This window comes from Phascolarctos cinereus, unplaced genomic scaffold (genome assembly GCF_003287225.1).
Source record: "Phascolarctos cinereus isolate Bilbo 61053 unplaced genomic scaffold, phaCin_HiC Scaffold_4;HRSCAF=312, whole genome shotgun sequence".
Lineage (NCBI taxonomy): Eukaryota > Metazoa > Chordata > Mammalia > Diprotodontia > Phascolarctidae > Phascolarctos > Phascolarctos cinereus.
The window spans coordinates 624035899-624054249 of record NW_027555847.1 but is presented as its reverse complement, the minus strand read 5'-3'; the positions used below and the strand labels follow the sequence as shown (position 1 = coordinate 624054249).

The 18351-nt window shown below is 39.5% G+C and overlaps 1 protein-coding gene across 8 annotated transcripts in view; it reads left to right on the top strand.

Moving 5' to 3' along the window:
- Positions 1-18351, top strand: part of MTSS1 (MTSS I-BAR domain containing 1) — a 231729-nt gene that overhangs the window by 182199 nt on the left and 31179 nt on the right. For 5 of the 8 annotated variants that reach the window (XM_020964995.2, XM_020964991.2, XM_020964997.2 and 2 more), the window contains 3 exons: positions 2757-2848; positions 8026-8100; positions 17774-17785. In XM_020964995.2, the coding sequence (XP_020820654.1) occupies positions 2757-2848; positions 8026-8100; positions 17774-17785 (179 nt within the window). The remainder of the gene's footprint in view (positions 1-2756; positions 2849-8025; positions 8101-17773; positions 17786-18351) is intronic. The other 3 variants (XM_078153726.1, XM_020964994.2, XM_020964992.2) reach the window with 1 other exon arrangement.

The window sequence follows — 18351 nt, the reverse complement described above, 5'->3', positions numbered from 1 at the left end:
TTTAGTTTTTGTTCAGTGAATAGTGACTGCTCTAAAAACATAGTTGATAGGTGACAGTCTGTTAGTGTGATCAGTGTCATTCAACAAGCATTTGTGTGCTGAGTATTGGGAGATATAAAGACAAAAATGAAAAGTATCCCCAGCCCTCAGGACTTTATATTTTCTTGAGGAAATAGGTGTATGTATTTTTATGAAGAAACATAGACACAGATAAATCAACACAAAAATAAACAAAATAAATACAAGGCAGTTTATGAGGGTGGGGAGGTTATAAGTACATTATCAATTTAGTGGATAAGAAAAAGTTTCCTGTAGCAGGTGGTGCTTGAGGAGATTACAAGAAGTGGAAGGGAGGAGGGAAGAGAATTTCATACTTGTACAACAGTATTAGAGGTGGGTGATAGAATGTTGTATACAGCCAGGACTGTGTTCCCTCACAGGAAGCCACTGAAGGATTTTCATTGTGTTTACACTTCATAAATAGCAAACACTTCAGAGCAAGGCTTGATTTGTTTTTTTGATTGTTGACTTAGGAAAATGATGGAGAAAATGTTAGATTAAACTTGAAAGTGTGTCTTTTGTTTTGTCTTGGGTTTTTTTTTTGTTTTTTGTTTTTTGTTTTTACTTTTTGATGAAGCTATTGGGGTTAAGTGACTTGCCCAGGGTCACACAGCTAGTAAGTGTCAAGTGTCTGAGGTCACATTTGAACTCAGGTCCTACTGACTCCAAGGCCAGAGCTCTATACACCGAGCCACCTAACTGCCCCTTAAAATAGATATTCCAAGACATCTTGGGTTACTTTGTTTTGTTTTTATTTTTATTTTTAGGCAGTTGGGGTTAAGTGACTTGCCCAGGGTCACACAGCTAGTGAGTGTTATGTGTCTGAGGTTGGATTTGTACTTGGGTCCTCCTGACTTCAGGGCTCATGCTCTATCCACTGCACCACCTAGCTGCCCCAAAAGTGTGTCTTCTGGAAAACTGGTTATTAAACATTTATCAGCACACCACTCTGCATAGGGAATATAGCAAGTAAGCCGGTTTGACTAGAATAGAGAATGTATAGGAGGAGAGGAGATACAAAGGTGAAATCAGCAAAGAAAGATAGCTTAGAGCCACATTGTGAAGGGCTTTAAATGCCAGACAGGGCAGTTTGTGTTTCATTCTGAAGGGAACAGAGAGCCACTGAAGTTTTTTGAGAAGGGGCAATCAGTAAACACTTATTAAGCACCTGCTGTGTGCCAAACTGTGGGCATAACATAGTCAGATGAATACTTTAGAAATATGAGTCTAGGGGCAGCTAGGTGGCACAGTGGATAGAGCTCTTGTCTTGGAGTCAGGAGGACCTGAGTTCAAATTCGGCCCCAGACCAAATACTTGACAGTGAACTAGCTGTGTGACCCAGGTCAAATCCCTTAACCCCGATTGCCTCACCGAAAAAAGGAAAGAAAGGAAGGAAGGAAGGGAGAAAGAAGGAAGAGTCTGTTTGCTCTGTGAGGAATGGATAGGAGGTTTTGGAGGTAGAATTGACAAGAATTGGCAACTGTTTGGATGGTGGGGAGGAGCAAGGAGAGGGAGGAGTTGAGGATGTTTGATGACATCGAGGTTGCGTAGAAATCTGGGTGAGTAGGTGATGGTTCCTTAGAAAATTTGGGAAGAAGCGTGAGGTTTTAGAGAAAGGTTATGTTCGGTAGAAACTGTACAGAAAATAGAACACTGCTGTTCCCCTCGACGTCATCTGGGTATTGATTATCTGGTTTGTGGATAATCCAGGTCCTTAAATTCTCTCTCTCCTTCAAGTCTCCATCCTTTTACCCACATCCATGCTAATGGATGTGGATGGAAGCAATGCTAAACGATGAGCAGGGAAAAAGTAAGGAGCTGAAATTCAAACGGTATTCCTCAAATAGCTTCTTAGCCATCTATAAGATCAGTCAGTGAATAACACTGATTTGAAGTCTGGCTAATTTATTTTGCATGGTTTTCAGTGAATCTTGACCAGCAGCTGGGAATAGAGTACAGGATTTGGAGTCAGGAAGACCTGGGAATTGAATCCTAACCTCAGCTATTTACCGTCTTTGGGACCTTTGGACAAATCACTCAACGGCTTTTAGCCTCACTTTCCTCATCTGTAAAATGGGTATAACGAGAGCACCTATCTCACAGGGTTGCTGTGAGGATCAGTATATTTTAAATACTTTGTAGCCCTTAAAGTGTTATATAAATGTTAGTTATTTTGCATATTTAACATCCGTTACCATAGGTAGTCAGTCAGGAAACACTTATTTAGCAGCTACGGTGTGCCAGACATTGTGCTGAACCCTGGGAATACTAAGAAAGGCAAAATTTCAGTCACTGTACTCAAAGAGTTTACATTTTAACGGGGGAGATACCATTCAAACAACTTTGTACAGCTATGTACAGGATAAATTAGAGATGATTAACTGAGGGGAATCTAGAATTAGATTGGGAGCTCCTTGAGGGCAGGGACTGTCTTTTGCCTCTTTTTGTATCTCTAATGCTTAGCAGAATGCCTGATATATGGTTGGTGCTTAATATATATTTCTTGATCAATTGATTGATTGAATTAAAGGGGATCAGGAAAGACTTCCTGTGGAAGGTGGGATTTTGAGCTAGAATTTGAAGGTAGTTGGGATCTCACTATGTTCATAGCAGCTGCAAATCTGAAAAGCTGTTGAGGTGGAGGGAAGCTTGAAGCATTTGCTAACATGAAATTTTGTGTCTTTTTATGGTGGAAGTGCTCTAATTGATTGCCTGATAAACCCACTTCAAGAACAGATGGAAGAATGGAAGAAAGTAGCCAACCAGCTGGATAAAGACCACGCCAAAGGTATTTGTGTTGTGTCCTGTGGTTCTTTGGGATACACGTGGCTGGGTGGCGTCCAGTGCCTCTCTGTTCAGCAGAGAATCTACAGGAGTCTAGCAGTTCCTTGAGCTTGTGCTGGAGCCTCCAGAATAAGGGGAGGAACTGATCCGTCAGCAAGCTCATGATGTCTGAGAGCAACCAACTGGATGGTGTTTCTTGGGAGAGGGGGTAAAAAAGGTAGAAAGCAAATACCTTAATCCTCTTGTAGCTTTGGTGAAAATCAGCTCAATTAGACTCAAATCATAACAGATGAATTACTACAATAGGACATTTCAGGTGACTGCCAGTGCGATGGTGGGGTGAGGAAGGAACCTCCTAAATTCCCCTCCAAACGACTGGAGAACTGCCTTAGAATTGATCTAGGAGCAGGGAAGCAACTTAGCAGCCCAGCAGGAAAGGTCTGTCTCACTGAGGTGGGAGGGGAGTGAGGTCCAAGGACAGCAGCAGCAGCAGCCCCCATGCCATCCTCACGGCAGGGGGCCTGCAGCAAAGCTCCAAGCCTGGGGCAATCCACCAAGTCCCCTCCCTCCTGCAGACCAGCGGCCCCCTGGGCAAGTGAGCAGTCTGTGCAGTGCAGCAAGGTCCCATTCCAGCAACCCCTTCCCCAGCACAAGCCACAGTGAGGCCTTGACCCCTTTGCTGACCAGCAGTGAAGCCCTACCCCAGGGCTGGGCAGCATCACCCTGCCCCTGGAGTCTTCCAGCAGGGAGACTCTCTTTCTGTAGCAACCCAGCAGTAGGGCCCCACCTCCTGGGGCAGACCAGCAACAAGATTCCCTCCTACAGGTCCAGCTACCAGAAAGACTCTGTTACCTTAGCAACCCAGCAGCAAGGCCCCATCACCCAGCAGCTAAACCCCACACCCAGGAGAGGCCAACAGGTACAAACCAGAAAGGACACCTACCCTCCAGAGAAAGCAAGCAGCTAAGCCCTGAAGCCCAGAGAAAGCCATCAGTAAGACCCCAGAGTCCTAGCACAGAAAGCTTGGGACAGTGCAGGACCAGAGCCTAACTCTTACATGAAAACACCAAGTCACAAAAAAAGGCAGAAAAAATGAGCAAAAAAACACCAAAAAAGAGCTTGACTATAGAAAGTTACTGTGGTGATATTGAAGATCCAGGCATAATCTTAGAAGAGGATAATAGTGTCAAAATGGCTACATGTGAAGCCTGAAAGAAAAATGTAATTTTGTGTCAGGCCCAAAAAGAATTCCTAGCAGATCTTAAAAAGGATTTTTAAAAGCAGGTTAGAGAAGAAGAAAAATTGGGAAAAGAAATAGAGTAATACAAGAGAATCATGAAAAATGTCAGTAGCATGAGAAAAGATATACAAAAATCTATCCAGAAAAATAACGTCCTAAAAAATAGAATTGGCCAAATGGAAAAGGAAGTACAAAAGCTTACTAAAGAAAATAATTCCTTAAAAATTAGAATTGAACAAGTGGAAACTAATAGTTCTGTGACACATCAAGGTAGGATAAAACAAAATTAAAGAAGTAAAAAAATAGAAGAAAATTGAAATTTCTCATTGGAAAACAACTGACCTAGAAAATAGATTCAGGAGAGATAATATAAGAATTATTGGACTACATGGAAGCCGTGACCGAAATAAAAAAAAAAAAGCCTAGACAACATCTTTCAAGAAATTATCAAAGAAAACTGCCCTGATGTATTAGAAGCAGAAGGCAAAATAGAAGTTGAAAGAATATATCTATTGCTGCCAGAAAGAGATCCCAAAAGGAAAACTCCTAGGAACATCATAGCCAGATTCCAGAGCTTATAGATCAAGGAGAAAATGTTACAAGCAGCCAAAAAGAAATAATTCAAATACTGTGGAGCTACAGTCAGGTTTACTTAAGATTTGGCAGCTTCCACATTAAAGAACCGGAGGGCTGGGAATATGATATATCAGAAGGCAAAAATGTTAGGAGTACAACCAAGAATCACCTACCCAGCAAAATTGAACATAATCTTTCTGGGGGAAAAAATGAACATTTGATGAAATAGAGGACTTTCAAGCATTTTTAATTAAAAGACCAGAGCTGAATAAAAAATTTGACCTCCAAATAAATACAAGACTCAGGGAAAATGTAAAAAGGTAAAATAGAAACAAAAAAGAGAAAAGCTAAGAAATTCAGTAAGGTTAAACTGTTTATATTTCTATATGGCAAGATAAAATTTGTAACTCTTAACAACTGTGTTACTATAAGAGCAATTAGAAAGAGTATATGTAGATCGAGGGTATGGATATAAGGTGACTTTGATGGGATGATACTCCCAAAAAATAAAGAGGTGAGAAAGAAAATTGCACTGGAAAAAAGAGGGGGGAGATTGAATGGGGTAAATTATCCTACATAAAATAGGCATGGAAGAGCTATTATGATGGAGGAGAAGGTGGGGGGGTGGCAGGCAAAGCTTAAACCTTACTCTCATCAAAATTGGCTCAAAGAGGGAATAGCATACACATTCAGTTGGATATAGAAATCTATCTTACCTTTAAGGAAGTAAAAAAGGATGGGGATAATAGAGGGGGGATCAGAAGTAAAACACTTGTCAGGAGGGAAAAGATGGGAGTAAGAGAGAGGGGGATACAACAATGGAAAAAAAGCATGGAGGGAAATACACAGTTAATTATCATAACTATAATTCACATAATCATGTGAGTGGGAGGAACTTGCCCCTAAAACTAAAGCAGATAGCAGAATGGATTGAAAACCAGAATCCTACATTATATCATTTGCAAGAAGCACATTTGAAGCAGAGAGACACACACAGGGTAAAGGTAAGGGGCTGGAGCAGAATTTATTGTACTTCTGCTGGAGCAAAGAAAGCAGGGGTGGCAATCATGATCTCAGACAAAGCAAAAGCAAAAATAGGTCTAAAAGGGATAAAGAAGGAAACTATGTCTTGCTGAAAGGTGCAATAGACATTGAAGTCATCAGTGTTAAACATATATGTGCCAAATGGTATAGCACCTAAATTTTTGAAGGAGAAGTTGAATGAGTTACAGAAGAAATAGATAATAAAACTATACTAGTGGAGGACCTCAGCTTTAACCTCTCAGAACTAGATAAATCTAACCAAAAAATAAACAAGAAAGAAGTTAAGGAGAAGAATAAAATTCTGGAAAAGTTAGATATGATAGATCTCTGGAGAAAATTGAATGGGAATAGAAAGGAACATACCTTCTTCTCAGTAGTACATGACACCTACACAAAAATTGACTATGTATTAGGACACAAAAACCTTACAACCAAGTGCAGAAAAGCAGAAATATTAAATGCATCCTGTTCAGATCATAATGCAATAAAAATTACATTCAATAATGGACAATGGAAAGAGAGGTTAAAATTAATTGGAAATTAAATAATCTAATCCTAGAAAACAAGTGGGTCAAAGAGCAAATCATAGAAACAATAGATAATTTCATTAAAGAAAATGACAACAATGAGACAACATACCAAAATTTATGGATGCAGCCAAAGTGGTCCTTAGGGAAAATTTTATATTTCTAATTGCTTACGTCAGTAAAATAGAGAAAAAGCACTTCCATTTACAGAAGAGGAAACTAAGGCTCAGGAAGGTTAAATAATTTGCCCAGACTCACCCAGATAACGTCAGGAGGATTTGAACTTAGGTGTCCCTGACTCCTAGTTCAAGCCTCTATCCACTGTTCCAAGATTACATATCAGTAGGAACTGGAGGTCTTGTTCTCTTTTGGCACAGCCTTTTGAGAACCCAGAGTCACCAACATACCACGATGAGGCACTGGAGGAAAACTTTAAGGAGGATTCTTATGCAGATCAATTTAATGAGCTTGGGTTAATCCTTGGTTTCACCAGAAAAGCCTAAGCTTTGTCAGACCCTACCAAGGTGGAAGAAATGGGTAAAGTGAAGAACTACATATCTACCTGTGAAAGATGAACCTTGCCAAATTCAAATAAGTTCTTCAGCAGATTGGACACAAGTGATTAATTGTTCAGGCATGGATAGAGTTCTGGGCTTGGAGGCAGGAAGAATTATTTTCATGAGTTCAAATGTGGCCTCAGACACTTGCTAGCTAGGGGACCCTGGGCAAGTCATTTAACCCTATTTGCCCTAGTTTCTTCATCTGTAAAATGAGCTGGAGAAGGAAATGGCAAACCACTCTAGTGTCTCGGCCAAGAAAACCCCAAATGGGGTCATAAAGAGTCAGACACAACTGAACAATGAAAGTCCCTTATGACCAACTGTCTTTTGGCCATCTCAAGGTAGATGCCCCATAGGCAGCTCAAACCCAACATGTCCAAAACAGAAAATTTTTATCTTTTCTCCCAAATCATCCTTTTCCCAACTTTCCTATTACTATTAAGGGCACTGCCAGACTTCTGAGTTACCTAAGATTCAGCCTTGGTGCTGTCCTCAACTCCTCACTGTCAGTCCCCATATCTGAGCTGTTGTCAATTTTTATCATTTCTGACTTCACAACTAATCTCCACTCACACAGCCATAACCCTAGTATGGGCCCTCATCGCCTGTTACCTGGACGATTTCAATAGCCTTCTAATTGACCTCCCTGCCTCAGGTCTTTTCTCTACTCTAGGCTATCCTCCACTTAACTACCAAAGTAAATTTTCAAAACACCGGTCTGACCTTGTCACTTCTTGACCTCAATCCCCCCTCAAAGTCAACAAACACCAGTGGATTCTTTTTACCTCTGTGATCAAATTTGCAATCCACTCTTTTACTTTTAAAGCCTTTTATAATCTGACTCAATTTACCTTTATTCTCCTTCATGAACTCTTTACAGTCTAGCTCCTCGGACCTGCTTACTTTTCTTCAAATGAATGTACCTGCCCTCCTTACCTCTGCTTCCTGACTTTCATGACCTCCTTTAAGACTTGATTCAAATCCCATCTTCTGCAAAAGGCCTTTCCTCATCCCTCTTACTTCCAGTGCCTTCCTTCTGTTGATTATCTCTAACTTACTCTGTCTTGGATTTAATAGCTTCTCTGTTTCAAAATGCTAACCTAAGGTGTTTTTTTTACAGTAGTCTGTGCATAAAACTGTTCATTGGTTATGTTGTATTGTTGAACTTTTCACCACAAAGTAAATACATTTTTGAAGTTGAAGTATACTAAAAACCCTCTCTTTTTTTCTTTAGAGTACAAGAAAGCCCGCCAAGAGATAAAAAAGAAATCATCAGATACACTGAAACTTCAGAAGAAAGCCAAAAAAGGTAACCCTTACAATTCCATCATTGATATTTTCACATTAAGAAAATGATGGCAATTTTATATCATAAATGTTAAATATATTTAATTTTCTGGGATATGTTCCATATAACATCCCACTTCTTACATGTCCACATATGGTTAAACAGAATTTGGACCTCTAGGTGCAGAATTTATATTAATATAAGGCATGATTAAAATGATATATGATTTTTCTTCTTTTTGTCTTCAAAAGCTGACAATATCTCTGCCTATTGTGCAGGGTAAGGAAACTTATAAATTTCCTAGAAGCCTTGGGATAATACATAAAAGCCTTTATGCAAATGCTCAGTAGTAATTATAGCAGAAATCATTCTATTTTCTCCTCCCATCTTTCACAGCCTATAATCTCCTAACCCTTTATTAAATCTCGTAAGATTCATAAAATGACTGCAATGGAAGCCGGATGTTGTTTCTGGGGTGGCTTGCAATTATACACATAGCACCTGGCAATATGAAGGCACATTACAAAACAACCTCAGCGAGGGCTTGCCTTACTTTCCCATCACTTTCCGAGCATTGTTCTGCATCCATTTCACACCCAGATCCATGACAGATGATTGGCTCTGTGTATCACGTAACAAAGCTTCATTTGTCCCTGGTCTGTTTTGTATAACATACCAAATCAGCTAACAAGAAGAAGTCACCTTTGAAAAGGCATGACTGAGAGTAGGAGCTTGGGGTAAGCAGGGAAAAAGACCTAAAATGTTTCAGTAATTCAGAAAAGTTTTCATGATCCATAGAATCCCATCATATAAGAGTTGGAAAAGAACCATAGAGATCGTCCAGTCCAAGTGTTCTTAATGTAGAGTCCATGAAGTTAGGAGGTTTCTTATATTTCAGTAACTGTATTTCAATATAATTGGCTCCCTTTATAATCCCATGTATTTTATTGAATATATTTTAAAACATTCTAAGGACAGGTCTGGTCTGTAAATTTTACCAAATTGCTAAAGGGGTCCATGCCACAAACAAACCTAAGAAGCTGTATATTAGTCCGGTCTCATTTTATGGAAGAGGCAGCTGAAATATAGAGAGGTGAGTGACTTACCCAAGGTCACACAGCCATTATGTGGCAGACTTAGTTTGAGCCCTGTGCTCTTCCTCCTCTTTACTGGAGTAAAGGACCTTCAGGAACTTGTGGTAGACTCATCCTTAAAGTGCCCTATTGGTAAATGCCTGAGATCTTTGTTAGTATTTTATGCAGAGTGACTTTAAATTAATGAGACTTTTAAAAAAAATGTGGCTTATGAGGATTGTTTCTTTACATTATCCTCATACCATTTAATTTCTTACTCATGAGTAGACTGAGACTTCTGAGGTGAACCTTTCTAAAGATAATTAATATTTTCTTTTCAACTAGATCTACAAATAGGAAAGAAAGTAATAGAGATCCAGACCACCCAAAAACAGAGAATGTGCAGTTGAGACACTGATTGGAACCTTCAGTGTTCTTGTTTGGGAGAGAGCAAATGTGTGGATTTAGAGTTGGAAGGAATTCCAGCGGTTATCTGGTCCAAACCCCTCATTTTATAGGTGAAGAAGCTTAAGTTGTAGGATCACTAGATGGAGAACTGGAAGGGAACTCAGGAGCCAGTTCCCCTCCCCATTTTATCTATGGGGAAACCAAGGTCCAAAGAGGTGAAATCATTAAGATCACATAGGTAAGTGAGAGAAGAAAAGTTCGAACTCAGATTCTGTCATTCCAGATCCAGTATACTCCTCTGCCACTCAGAGACTTGTTCAGGGTCACACAGGCAGTAAGTAAAAGTCCTGGATTCAAACCCAGGACGTCAGGCTCCAGTTCTAACTCTCTTTCCACCATCAATTACTTTTGATTTTTTTTTTTAAATCACAAAGTCTGGTCCTTCAGGTAATAGGTACCTAGCTCCCCACTTAAAACAATAGATTTAAATGTAGGAGAGATCTTAGGGATCATCTAATTTCACCTCCTCAATTTCCAGATAAAGAAACTGAGGCCCAGAGAAGAAAGTGATTTTCCCAAGGTCGCTTGGACAGTGGTCACCTTAATCTCAGTGCCTTTCCTCTGGGATTACCCACAATTTATCCTGTATATATCTTGTATATACCTAGTTGTTTGCATGTTGTCTTCTCCATTGATCAACAGTTGGCACTTCATTATTTTTTTGCTTTTCTTTGTATCCCCAGTGTTTAGCACAATGCCTAGCACATAGTAGGCATTTGATAAATGCTAGTTGAGTGATAGACTAGTTAAACTTTCTGCAATTTAAGTCATTCTAGGATCTTTTTGGAATGAGAATAGAAAGAAAAACAAAATCCTGGGTATTTGCCCAGTCAGACACTTTTATTCAACATAGTTAGCATCTATTAGGTGCCTACTATGTGTCAGGCACTGTCCCAAGCCCTGAGGATACAAAGAAAGGCAAAAACACGACACCTGCCTTTAAAGAGCTTACATTCTAATGGGGCAGATGACATACAAATAAGTATGTACTTACTAGGTACATCCAGTGTAATTGGGAAGTAATCTTACTGGAGAGGCACTAGCTAGTAGTAGAAAGACCCAGGAAAGGCCTCTTGTGTAAAGTGGAATTGGAGCCAAATCTTGAAAGGAAGTCAGAGACAAAAGGAGATTCTTATGAGATGCGATGTTTATTGAAGCATTATCCTCCAACCTGTCTTCATCCCTACTCTAATACTAATTTCCTTCTAGAGATAGAGCGCTCCCAGTCTATTTGTTTTCATTTGGGAATTTTTCCTTTCCTATTTATGAAGATTGTTTCAAGTAGAACATAATAATTTTTTTCCCCTACAACCCACAAGTAACAGGCGCTTGTTTAATGTGCCTGCCTCAATTCACTCCATATCCCTCCATCTCCCAATCCCCCACTCCCAATTCCTCTAGTGCTTTAGGAACTGAGAATAGAGATAAAGGAAATGGGTATGAAAGCAAATCTGTCTGAATCTACTTTTCAGAGATTCTTAAAAGTGTCAGAAGCTCCTTCATCCATGGAGGAAACTGACCAGATTCTCCCATTTGACACTGATTTGGAGATCACAGATTTATGTTTAGAGCAATGGGGCATTTAAATCACTCTCCAAGTATTCGTTGAGAAGCTACTCTATGCCCAGATATGCTGGATGCTTTCAAGTTTAGAAGAAAAGTACAAGAAATGTCCCTTGTCTTTAACTAGGAAAAAAGCAACATTGTATGGGAAAATAACCGACAAATAGATGACTATTCTTTTCTCCTCGCAGCTGCTTTCTTACACAAAAAAGTCCCTGATTAAGAAATTAAAAGGAATTTATGTTAAGTATGATGTGAAACAAGTAAACTATGGTAGGTGTTAAGAAGGTTTTGATGATTTTGTGTGTCTAAAATTTGTGAAGTTATTTAACCTGTGTTAAAAAATGTAATTTATTTTTAAAGTAAAAAGTTACCTGAGTTCCACCCATTCGTGTTTCCTATAAATATTCAGATATTCACATACCTGCAGTTTCTCCTGGCCATTGATTAACTGGCTCTTTTTAAATAGATCTACACAATAGAATGGAAGCTCATCCCATCGAAACTGGGGACCATCTTGTTTTTTTCTTTATACTCAGCACCTAGGACAGTTCCTTGCACAGCTTAGGCTACTTATATGTTGCTGAATCAGTCCGTTTTAACAGGGATACTGGGAACTAGAGGTTGACAGCCGTGTCTACTGTGGCTAGTAATACTTTATAGGAGGTCAAAGATCAATAATATTGACTGTTGAAAAAATATTTAAATGCCATTATGTGTAATATTAGCACTTCAAGGTAGTGGAAGCAAGGCCGTGTGGCAAAGCAGACAGCATGAGGATTAGCCCTGGAATTGGGAATACTTAGGTTCAGTCTGAACCTCAAATATATGCTAGCTCTGTGATCCTGGGCAAGTCACTTAACCTTAAATTGTCCCCAGGCTACTCCATAAGAGTAGGTATGGATGGGTTGTTGATTTGCCTTGGTGAATGGAGTTTCTGTATAAGAGTTTAGGACCATCCCTGCATTCCTGCCCTGAAAACATGAAACCTTAGTGGAAAGGGAGGCTGCTATATAAGTGATATATGTCTACCAGGGTAATTGTAAAAGCTTGTAGGTTTTGAGGTAAGAGGGTTATGCTAAGGCTATGAAATACTCTGCTTCCTTATCTCTACCTCTTCACTTCCTTCAAGTCTCAGCTAAATCCCCTGCTTCTGTGAGAAGTCTTTTGTGATGGCCCTTAGTGCCAGCTCCTTCTCTCTATTGATTACCTCCAATTTGTCCTGTATTCATCTTGTTTTTACACTGTTGTTTTCATGTCATCTCCCCCATTTGACGGTGATGTCTTGAAGAACAGAGACTGTCTTTTGCTTTTCTTTAACTCTCCAGTGCTTAGCATAGTGCCTGGCACACATAGTAGGTGATTAATGAATGGTTATTCGCTGACTGATTGATTTGACAATTCTTATGGATTAAGAAAACTTTGTGAATTTGGCAGAGATGAGGCAAGAACCCCAGTTCCAGCTGAGACTCTGATGTTCATTCATCTTTGCATCTGAATTCTGCGTCCGTTCTGGAGTGTTTCTTTTCCTTATTTTCATGTTAGGGTCTTCTACCCTCACTGGCCCTTTTTCAAGACTAGAGACACTCCCTTTGCTTGGAGGTGGACTTCTGTGTAACAGCTTGCCCAGATTACTAGCCCATCTTCACATAGAATGGGTGGAGAGCTGCGGTGAGTGTCTTATGACAGGAAGAACATCAGTCAGCTTTGGGGAAGAGAATGAGTATCTTGATCAGCTAGATTTTTTGATATAGTGAGGATGATGTAGAAAACAACAGGTCGACCTTGGTTAAAAATGTTTCTAAAATATGTTTCCTTTTGCCTGATTTTGTGCACTAGAGGAAGCATAATTGAATATTCCTTTGATTTAGAATCTCTTTGAATGCCTTAGGATCATCATTCTGAACATGAATTCTTTTTGTAAAACAATTTCTGAATTTCATTGTGATTTTATTTGTGTGTGAAAGCACATAAACCGGCAGGTAAGTGGCACAGTGGATAGTACACTAGGCCTGAAGTTAGGAAGACCTGAGTTCAAATCCATCCTCAGGCTATTCCTAGCAGTGTGTGACCTTGGACAAGTCACTTAACCTGATTTTGCCTCAGTTTCCTCATCTGTAAAATGGGGATAATAAATAGTATCTACCTCTCAAGGTTGTTGTGAGGATAAAATGAGATAATATTTGTAAAGCTCTTAGCATAGCACCTGGCCTATATAGTAGGCAATATATAAATGTTGGCTATTGTTATTATTAGTAGTAGTGGTCGTGGTCATGGTGGTTGTAGTAGTGGTGGTGGTAGTGGTAGTATAAATAAGAGTGGTGGTGGTGGGTGGTGGTAGTAGTAGAAGTAATAGTGGTGATAATGCTAGTAGTAGTAGTAGTAGTAATGTAATGATGATGGTGCTAGTAGTAGTAGTAATACAGCAGTAGTAAAGAAGACCTCAGTTTAAATCCAGCCTCAGATACTTACGTGCTGTGTGGTCCTGGGTAAGTCCCTTAACCTCTCTATGCTCCAGTTCCCTCATCTGTAAAATGGAGAAAATAATAGTATCTACCTCCCAAAGTTGTTATGAGGATCAAATGAGATAATAATTATAAAGCACTTAGCACGGTGCCTGGCACATTGTAAGTGCTATATAAATGTTAGCTATTGGCTGCTGCTGGTGGTGGTGGTGGTAGTAGTAGTAGTAGTGGTGGTGGTGGTAATAGTAATAGTAGTATAGATAGAATGTAGGAAATTGGGCTAAACCAACTCCAGGTCATATACTAGAAGTGGGTTAAAACAAATCTTGATATCAGTGGTTTTTCATGGGTGTTTTGCCAATTTCTTTGAAAAATGAATGCTAATAAAAAGTTTCAATTCATTTAAATGCCTAATCATGTAGGTTCCAGTTAATTGGGCTTTTACTATACATTCCAGCACCCCTTTATTATTGTTCACGCAATATTCATTTTATTTAGATGATAAATCAATAAAGCATTTAATTATTTACTGTTTAGCAGTAGCGTCTTTCATATTGCATACTTCAAGAATCCACGATATAGGATCATAGCTGTAAATTTCTAGGAGAAACCTTAGAGGTCATCTATCCCAACTCTCTGATTTCATAGATGAGGAAATTGAGACCCAGAGAAGTAAGTTATGGTCAGCTCAGGGCCTTCCAGCTAGTACTCGGCAGAGCTGGATTTCAAGCCCAGGTCCTCTGACTATAAATCCACCATTTTTTCTACCTGCAGTGGTATCATGTGGCCCTTCAGTGTCTTCAGTGTTGACTTTTGCCCGCCTGGGTGTCCCAGAACATAGTGATCACTTACTAATGTTGACTCACTGACTATTTAGATATGGATCACAGCCCTCTCTGTAACTTAGTGTAGAAGTCTCATTGAGGGTAGTTCTTTCAGGTCTTTTGAAAAATGAAAACCTGATTTAGTTGTTGTATTCACAGTTAAATATCCTATTGCAATGAAAGGACAGAAGATTCAAAATTCCAGTTGGCTCAGAGGACAATGCAAAAATCGGGGAAGGGGGGAGGGTAGGCTGTGGGTCACTACCAGCGATGAACCACGTTTGAAAAGGGACATAAAATATCCCTTTGAGAAATCTTGGGTAATCAGAAAAGGACAGGTGGGTTGGTCATCTAGACAGAATGAGGGGTAGGTCATGTACCTATAGGATAGTAAAGACCTAATGGGGGCCTTCAGTGTGCTAGGTAGGGGAAGGAAGGAAAGAAGAGAGGGAGAGTAAGGAGAGAGTAAAGAAATAGTAACTCTGTGCCAGCCACTGTGATAAGTGGTAGAAAATTCAAATACAAGCAAAAAAAAGAAAGACAGCTCCTGTTCTCAAGGACCTTGCATTTCAGTGGGAGAAGACACCATACAAAAGGGAATTAAAAGGGGGAGGAGGGAGGGCTGAAGGTACCTAAGTCAGGGGCACAGTTGTGAAGTCTGAAGAAAGTCAGGAATATAGCAGAAAGAGAAATGAAGGCAGGCTAGCCTAGGCCTTTCTGCAAACAGAGACTCCAGGAAGAACTTCCTAATGGGAGAAGAGAGGGCAGGGCTTATGGAAAGATATTCTGTAGGGGTTAGGGGGAGGATAGGGAATGATAGGCTGTTCAAGGACAGAGACTCCAGGCACTGAAGGGGTGATGAGCCAGTAGTATGGGGGTCCTGAATGTGAGGTCCAGAAAAAGTCAGGAGTAAAGCCGGGAGGGGAATGAAGTATTGGCAGGAAGATATAGACGAATGAGCATGTCACGAGGTTATGAGGATTAGGATTATTCTGTTAGAGGGAGTACTCCCATTGGCAAGACTTTATGGGTCTATCACAATATAGAAATAACCACTGATTTTAACATAAAGGCAAGAGCAGCCCTCAGGTCTGTGTGCCAGATCACACAGTTCTATGAAAGCATCCAAACATTCTCATACCTGTAGCTTTCCCTTCAGTATTGTCTGGCTTTTCTGTGATATATTGTTGTCTTAAGAGTGCTCCTGGGACCTAGAAGATGACAGATCGCCATCTGCCTTTGTGGCCAACAATGTTTCGTAGAGAGTTAGTGATGAGAAAATATTGACTATCCTTGTACACCTGCTCTCCAGAAATAGCCATATGTGCCTTAAGAGACTCGTATAATATATTGACAGCACAGAATGGCTTTGAATAGCATCTCTTCTTCATCCTGTAGTTGGGTTTGATAATAGACTCAAATTTGCCAAGAAAACTCCAAATGGGGTCACGGAGAGCTGGAAACACCTGAAATGACTCGACAGCAACAAACCGTGGAGTAGCAAAAGGAACCTTAGAGGTTATTATTATCTTTATTGTTTACATCAGTGTCAGTTATTGATAACATTGTCAATTGTTTAATATTTATTAGTTAATGATTAGTTATTAATAATAATGATGATAGCACCTAGCATTTATAAAGCACTTTAAGGTTTGCAAAGCACTTTACAAAAATTATCTCATTTTATCCTCGGAACACCCTTAGAAGTTACGTGGTATTAATTATATTTCACATTTATATAATGCTTGTTAAGATTCGGAAACTGTTTATATTACCTCATGTGATTCTAACAAGCAACCATGTGAAGATTATTATCCATATTTTACAAATGAGGAAACTGAGGCTCAAGAGAATGTCAGTGTCACAGAGCCAGTGTCTCAAGTGGGAAGTGAACCCAGTTTTCCCCAGCTGCAGGTCCAGCATGCTAGCCACCATGCCTTGTTTCCTCCAGAAAAAGGTACACTAGTCTGGCTAGCTGCCCTTTTGAATCCTGAAGTTAACTGTCACCTTCTAACTGGAGAAGTGGGGGAATAAGAAGCAGTTAGCCCATTTACTTCACACCTCCTTTGTCTCTCGACTGAAGAGGCCAGCAGTTATGTTTGTTTATTTCACTTGACCCCTCTCTTGACCACAATTTGAATTTTAAGATTAGTCATGATGAAACCTGTTTAAAGAAAAAGCTCCTAGAAACCCAGCAGGGAAACAGTTGTTTTGTTTGTTTTTTTAGAAAGTGTTTCTAAGGCAGGAAATGGAACCATTTATGATTAGAACCACTGGAACCAAAGGAATCATTCAAATAATTTTTCTCTAGTGGAAATAAAGGGAATGCTATGAACTTAATGAAGGAATGAATGCTCTTGCATCCTATTACTGAAGTTACTTTACAGTACTCTCTTAGTCAGTAAGCCTTTGCTAAGACATTGGGCTAGGTAAATGAAACAATCCCTGTTTTTAGTCAGTGTTGTATTGAGCAGACAGCATGACTGTGTATGTACATATATATGTCCCCAAAGTCTTCATACATTTTAAGCTATTTTAATAGCTTCTAATTGCAATGAGACCTTGGGACCATCTTGTATATATATATGGATAAAAATAAATAAATACATATGAGGTAGGTAAATATAAAGTAGTTTGGGAGGGAAGTCATTAGCATTCAGGGAGATTAGAAAATAGATAGTAGAAGATAGTCCTTGAACTGAGTGGAAGGAAGGAAGGAAGTAGTGATTCTCTGAAATCTATACTAAAACGGTATAATTAAGCCTTTACTTCCATTTTGACCCTTTCTGTCTATTCTTTTCTTTCATTCCTCAGTTTACTACCCTACCTCCAAGTTTGACATTGTATTGGAGCAATAGCTAAGATTTTTGTTTATATATTGTAGTGAATTGTAAAATATTAGAGACAGAAAGGACTTTGGTCATCTAGTTATTCTATGCTAGACCTAAAAAAGCATCCAGTGCAAACTCTTATCTTGGAGCCTTTGTCTCTTCTTTAAAAGACTTATTTTGTTCAGCGGTAGAGAAATATTATACACATAAAGAATAAGTTGTCACTTTATGAAAAGGACCAAAAAAAGTTTACTTAAAAATATGAATCACCAGCAAGAAATTGAGCCTTAAATCACCTAGCCTCCTTGGGTAGTTAAGTCCCTGTATCATGTCAACAGAAATGCCATGCCCTGAGTTATTAACACATGAAAGGTAGGAATAATGCTGGAATACCAGTTTGACTTTCTTATTTTCCTTTTTGTATCAATTGTGTATCCTGCACTTTCTCATCGTGTGTCCCTCCCTGCCAGCTGAAACTGTGGGTAAGTCTTCGCTGGGCTGTACCTCTCCGGGCTGATCCTGGTGTGCTCCTCTCTGTGGGCTCCTCCTGGTTGTCCAGTACCCCCTGCTGGGTGCCCAGGGTCGGTTACTAACATGGAAAAACCAGTCATCCTCATTCGTAACTTTCCAGAATTTCAAAAGGTTTTTTAAAATGTTTTCAAGAATTCATTTTTTTTAACATAAGGCTACTTAAAATATTAACAAATCAAGACGTCCATTATAATAAAAGGAATTTAAACACCATAATTCTGTGGTAGGAAAGAATTTAGGGAAAGGAGCAATATTATTTAATCCATTGTAGTTAGAGAGCAGTGTGCTGGCAGGTGGGTAGGGTGGAGGGACTGAAATCAGAAAGAACAGCCTCTTGAAAGAAGCAGAGGGCTGTACCAGATAGAGGTAAGGATGGGGAATATTCCAGGTAAAGGGAATGGATAGTCAGTGCAAAGGCATAAAAATGGGTAATAGAGTACCATGTGTGAGGAAAAGAGAAGCTAATTTGACTGGACTGTAGAGTACTAGAAGCAGGGGACTGATTACTGTATAAAAA